Genomic DNA, 6,643 nt, shown 5'->3' with positions numbered 1-6,643 from the left:
ACTGTTTAACCATACACTAGCACGGAAGCCCTTGCACATACAGAAATGAAAAAGACATCCTGTTTTTCACTCGGGTGGAGTGAAGCTTGAGTAATAATGTGGTAAACACTCTGCAACACTCAGCTCCAAGTACTGTTACTCAGACCTACATGCAAGCGGAACATTGGCGCTCACATCTGCTGCCACCTTATTACACAGCACCATAGAAGAGCTGGGCCACATGCAGGAGAAAGGAAACCGTTTTTATTAGTACAGGAGAGGCAGAGAAGCTCCCTGAGGAAAGCAGAACCATTTAGAAATGTAGCAGTTGAAGTAGTGTTATTTTTTTAAGTACACCACCTCCTCCCTTCCCCAAGCCAATGTTTGTGTTTGGCACACCTCAGCTAGACTGCAATGGAGAGGCTACCCGCCCACACCCCCCCAAGGGCTTTGCAACAGGCTCATTGTGGGCAGCTTTGTGCAAGGATTAGGTGTTCCTCCCCATAGGGAACAGGATGCTATTTCCCATGAGAAATGGGCCTAGTCAGTTGTGCCTTGATTACCCAATCCTGCATTAGTTTGTTTCCTTTGGGAAAAATCTTTTGTGACAGCCAACCTCCCTCCCCCCCCAAAAGCCATGAACATAACTTAGCTACTCCCTTTAACTGTCCAAACACAGTGCTGCTGGAGTAACTTGTTCAGTAAGTTACTGTCCCCTCTTCCCAACCCATTGCAGGGGAGTAGAGTGCAGCTCATATGTGGCCTGACATATCAGTGCTTGTCTACCCACAAAATGTTACCAATAGAGTTAAACAGATTAACTCTCACATACCCTCCACAGACACTTATTCTGGTATAAGAGAGTAAAACCCTTCCCAAGTGACATACACTAACCCAAAAAAAGCCATTCTTATACCAGCATGACTGCCCACACTGGAGTTACACCCATATATCAGTTTAAATTCACACCTTATCTTCTACTAGCATAACATTCCCACATGCACAAGCCCCAAGTTAGAGAGACAAGATATGGTACTTATCTGTTATTTCCTCCATGCCATTTCTCCCACAAGTTGTAGTCTAACAAGTCCCTTGTGCATGAAACATAATAATGTTGATCTACTTGATGCTGTATATGACCCTGTTTAAGAAGCAGAGTGTCCCCCACTCAATTTTGTTTATTGTTCTCTGCCTCCTGTCTAGGGCATAGACAAGAGGCAGGATGTTACAATTTCTTGCAACATCCTGCACAAACCATATTGAATTGAAATTTTCAATATTTTAGGAGTTCATTGTATTAAAAATGAAAGTGTTTGTGTAATTGTGGGATTAACTGGAAATTCTTTGGGAGGAAGACAGAATTAATGCAATCTCTGGCAAGTACTGTGAGCTTCAGAAGCCGATGCTGAACAACGTAGCAGACACAACTGATCTTTGTGGAAAATACATGTGAAGTGGAATCCTGAGGCAGATTGCAAACTCCCACGAGGGGCTCAGCCTTTGAAGCTTCATACTTGGGGTATGGGAGGGGACGGGACCTCTTGTCTGCTGCTCACCTGTTACAGGAGAACAGTTCAAAGACCAGCTGTATAAAGGAGTAACTGACTTACCCATGAGGGTTCTTGTACCGAGCACGAGGAACCACAGGAAAATTTCTAGGTGGGGTTTGAAGGACTGTTCACCAGCCAGAGATAAGTTGATTAGTAGGCATTTAGGGTTTTTTTTTTTTTTTTTTAATAGTATGTTTTCTCTGTAATGCTGTTACCTTAGGAATACATGTCCTTGCGTAGAAAGAGCTGTGGGGTAGTCTAACTGTGGTACTTACACTGATTACTGTCTCTGAGGAGAAAAGTACAGCAGGCTGATTTAGGCAGCCAGCTGTTGCTGGGGAGGTCACAGTCCAGGCAGGGAGCTGTGCAGTCTGGAAACACCTGGGTCAGGAGGCAGAGAGAGACTGCCCAAGGAGGAACCTTCCTGAGTACCCTGGAGTGGGTGCCCTTGCTGGGCCACAGAGGGAAATACAGGTGCAGTTGCCCTGAACTGTAACACAAACAACCTGATATCAGGCACTATACTTGCAGAGCTTCTGAACCAGGGTCCAGTACACTAGTGAGCTAGCAGATCACTTTACAAAGGATGCTCACAAGCTCAAGGGCAAACTGATCATCTGATTGGGGTCAGGAAGGAATTTTCTACCAGGTCCAATTGGCTGAGACTTGGAGCGGCTGCCTTCCTCTGATGCATGGGGTGTGTATTGCTAGGCTGGGCATGACTCCCTATATCATTTCTCTGCCATTGCAGGGCCCTTAGGCATTGGTGGCACCTCAGCCTCTCCTGTTCTCTGTCTGTGGCACACAACAGTTTAGTTTTCTGGGGACTGAAATGCTTTAGTCTAACCCAAGTTATTGGGCTCTGTACAGGGGTAATTGGGTGGAATATAATGGCCAGTGATATAAAGCAGGTCAGACAAGATGATCAAAGGCCAGAAGGGACCATTCAAATCTTTAAAATGACGGTGCAATGTGGCAGCCCCTTCTGCATGGCCCTTCAAAACTAAAGAAGCCATGAGACACAAATACCCAACACCCCATGGCTAACCAGGCAGTAACCTTACACAGAAAAAGACAGATATCTGGTCTTCAGGAATTGTATTAGTAACACAAAGGCTCACAATAAGCTACCCAGACTCAGGGCTGCTTCCCCTGTGGTAGTTTGCTAAAAATTCACATGCAACTTTTACAGAATACATCAAGTGCTCCTCCTGAAGAATTTGGAAGAAGCACCTTCATGAGTAAAATTTCCATGGACAATAGCATTTTACTTGCAGAGCAAAGAGGTCACAGAAAGAGCAGGCAGTCCAGGCTAGGGACAAGAAGGCTAGCAGAATGACTCAACAGGAAGCAGAGATAACAGCAGAGCTGAGGAGAGAGAAAAGTTTCAGCAGGACTTTGGCTTGGTTGAGAACATTCTATGGGACATGCTGAAGGAGCTTTTCAATATCATCTTGGATCTTGATCGTTTCAAAGTGCCTGCTGTAGCGCTTGAAGGGCACGCCATCACGCCCAATGAGGAATTTTTCGAAGTTCCAGGAGATGTCATTCCTGCACACTGGAGACCAGATGATGTACTGTGGGTTGGTCATCAGCGACATTGGATCATCATGTGGGAAAGGCAGTGCCTCTTTCAGGAAAGCGAAGAGTGGGTGAGCGTTTGCCCCATTCACATCACACTTCTCAAACATGGTGAAGTTGGGCTCATAACCATTGCCAGGGCGGACATGCTTTAAGGAAAGTAGGATCTCCTCATTGGTAGCGTTCTCCTATTAAGAGAAAAAGGAAGTGTGATCTAGTGCAAGGATAAACACGAACAATTGGAATGTATTCAAGACAGAGCTTCCATCTACATTACGGGAAGCAAACAAGAGACACAGAGTCTCTGTCTCTTTCACATTCACCTCCTAACACATACTTGTATTATTGTTGTTGTTACTTCTTGGTACTTCCTGCAATGCACATATATTCTCTGTAATTTTATTCTTTCAAAGTGTTATTTTAGTGTTTTGACTAGTCTATGCATTTCATAATTTTTATTTCTTTTACACTTAAATTTAATTCTTTGAGTACTGAGTTCTAAAATGCCTAACCTGTCCTGGTTGGAGTAATTATCCCTATGGTAACTTCTTAAAAATATAATATATATCTAGTTTTTTTTTTTTGTTTCTTCTGCTGCACATACCTCGGTGCACATAACAAAATTTATTCCACACCTGGATGGAAAAAATGAAAGGGAACTTTGCCTAGCACCCTCGGCAACATGGGTGAACAGAAATGCAAGTCAGCCTCTTCCACCTGGAACGTTTGTTTTCACAAGCACACTTTTTGCCTAGATACATTCTATGCAGCAATGCCCTTGATATCTTATTTGCTAATTCACAACGTTGTTTATTTTGCAACAGTGCCTGGTAACTAGTGCCAATTAAGGAGAGTCTGCTGTAGCCCTGAACCTTAGTTACACTAGCAAGTAGTGTAGTAACAGTAGTAACACTGAACAAAGAAAGGCTGCAGGTCTGTTTGTTTTGCCAAAACACTTCCCTTTCAGACCCTCTATTACCCCACCCTCTGCCCCAGGCTGTTTTGCTCAGATACCAGCACTGCTGGGAAGCAAGAAGAACATTCTGCGATAACGCCATGCCAGCTAGCACCCTAGCCAATCCACTTAGCTTCAGCCACGGCTTGCTGTGACAGTGCGTGAAAATGGGATTGCAGGGCAAACACGGGAAACACTAGCAGCACAGACACATGGGCAGAGAACAGGCTCCCCAGCAGGCTTGTTGCTAGCCCACATCATGACGTTTACACTACTATTGTTACCCATTAGCTAGATTAAGGCGAGCACGGGCATGCCTATGCCTGCTCCAATCACACTGCCTATGTAGGCACAGCCCTGGCAGGTCTCGAGCTGTACACCACTGACACTGCGTGGCATAGCAGTCACTAGGCCAGCTAGGATGTAATCTGGCCAATAGACAGGACAACGGCATGTACTGGAGACCAGATGCAGGGACCAGCTCTGCCACTGGGGGGAGCGGCCTGCCGATTGCTGTGAGGGTGGCAGGCAGGCTGCCTTCAGCGGCATGCCTGTGGGAGGTCCGCCGGTCCCGCGGCTGGCGGCAGGTACGCCGAAGGCGCGGGACCGGCGGACCTCCTGCAGGCATGCAGCCGAACCGCGTTACCAGCGAACTGCCTGCAGGCATGCTGCTGAAGGCTGCCTCACTGCCGTACTTGGAGCAGCAAAATACATAGACCCACCCCTGCCTGCAGGACATCACGCCGGCGTGGGGGGGCAGCGGGGTCTGTGGAGGGAGGTCTCAGGCATTTAAACCTCTCCTCCTAAAAGACACCCCAGAGCCCGCACCCCATGCTAGCTGCGCAGCTGCCCCGCGACCGCTGGGGGAGGGGTCAGTGGCTGTAGCCGGGCCCGGGCTCGCAGGCCGAGGCGGCAGCAGCCGGCCGGGATCGCTACAGCACAGGAAGCGGCTGCAGGGCCTCCCGAGCTGGGCTGTGCGAGCAGCCGCCTCCCGCCCCATCGCCCCCGCGCAGAGAGCCGCCCGCCCTGTCCCCGTTGGTACCTGGTGGCCGAACTGGTTGCAGGGGAAGGCCAGCACGGCCAGCCCGGGCCCATAGCGCCTCTGCAGCTCGCTGAGCTGGGCGAAGTCCCGGGCCGTGGTGCCTCAGAGCGACGCCACGTTGCTCACCAGCAGTACGCGGCCCAGGAGCGAGCCTAGCACCAGCGGTTCCGCCGCGTCCAGCGGCCGCGCCTGTAGCCCCGCCAGCCGCCCGGCTGCCATGGGATCGCGCAGCGTATGGGTCGGGAGCTGCGCCTGGGCAGGAGCCGCTGGCCACCCAGCGGGGTGGGGCCTGGCCAGGGCCGGCCCCCGGAGAGGGGCACGCACAGTTCCCGGGCGGGAGAGTCCCGGGGTGGGGGCCCAGCCCCAGCAGCAGGGGCCGGGCCTGATGGGCGTCTCAGCGTCCCGGAGGGTGGAGCTACAGCCGGACCGCGGCTGGCCTTGCTGTGCCCTGGGGTCACTGTGTTTTCTTCAGGAATTAAAATTCGGGGCAGGGTATAGTGAGGACTGATGAGGGGTAAGACCCTTAGGGCAAAGGTGGGCTGTATGGCACCATAGTAAAAACTGAAAAATGTTTCATGACCGTTTTATTAGCTTTAACTTACGTTTTTAAATCATCACACAAAGTAAAGTTGGCTACACAAGCCTACTATGAAGCAGTATATCTACATCCTTCTTGGTTTCCTGTTGTAATTTTGCACAACTCTGTTAATTAACTTCTGGAATGCAGTACATTCATTTTTGGTGGCATCTCGTGTGTCTGGTACCTCCAGTCCTTCATGATATGCTCATGATTGTGCAGAAGGTGACTTCTATTCAGAATTCTATTCAATGAGGAAAAAGAATGCTCAACTGTAGCTATTGTGACTGGAAGTAGAAAGAGATTAATTCCTACTTCTGTCATCCCAGGAAACAGCACAAAGTTTGGGTCGAACCACTAGTGATGATAAAGAAGAAGTTGAAGTAAAATCTTCATTTGTTCATCATATGATATTCCACTCTGTGTTCAAATTCTCTATTCTGTCCTGATCACATGGCAGCCTCATTGCAGGTAGTGCCTCACTCCACTCAACTGACCGTGTTTTATAAGACAGGCATCTGTAAAAGCTACGTAGAGGTTGATAGAATCCAGAAGTTGCTGTTGTAGAGATGTAAGAATCAAGTCTGTGTACTTTACTTTTTCAGATGGCTTAACAAACACTTCTTGTCCTCTTAATTTAAGGAGTCAATATAAGTGCCCTAATTAGTCAACTTCTGAACTGAAGTCATTGCTTCTTCTGGTATGTTTTCAATTGATATTTCTCTGATGGATCCAAGGGTAGTTTCCATTGCTGGACAGAGATCTTCTACTGTTATAGCAGATGCCTAGATGGCATTGTTTAATGACCCAGGCGGTTTCAACAGTAGACTTACAAGCAGGGCCGGTGCAACCCATTAGGCGACCTAGGCGGTTGCCTAGGGCACTAACAATTGGGGGGCGGCATTTCGGGTCCTTCGGCGGCTACCGCGGCAGCCGGATCTCATAGACTCATAGACTTT

The 6,643-nt window shown here is 48.6% G+C and overlaps 1 protein-coding gene across 1 annotated transcript; it reads right to left on the bottom strand.

Annotated features, from left to right (window-relative positions):
• Window positions 1-223: 223 nt before the first annotated feature.
• Window positions 224-5,484, bottom strand: GPX1 (glutathione peroxidase 1). Its single transcript, XM_024211344.3, has 2 exons — window positions 5,108-5,484; window positions 224-3,298 (listed from the first exon to the last, which is right to left on the bottom strand). Exons 1-2 carry the CDS (start codon window positions 5,324-5,326, stop codon window positions 2,948-2,950), a joined length of 570 nt encoding a protein of 189 aa, XP_024067112.1. The 5' UTR covers window positions 5,327-5,484; the 3' UTR covers window positions 224-2,947.
• Between the last annotated feature and the right edge of the window lie 1,159 nt (window positions 5,485-6,643).

This window comes from Terrapene carolina, unplaced genomic scaffold (genome assembly GCF_002925995.2).
Source record: "Terrapene carolina triunguis isolate 2854851 unplaced genomic scaffold, T_m_triunguis-2.0 Scaffold310, whole genome shotgun sequence".
NCBI classification, from domain to species: domain Eukaryota; kingdom Metazoa; phylum Chordata; order Testudines; family Emydidae; genus Terrapene; species Terrapene triunguis.
This window is presented reverse-complemented; position numbering and strand designations above follow the sequence as displayed.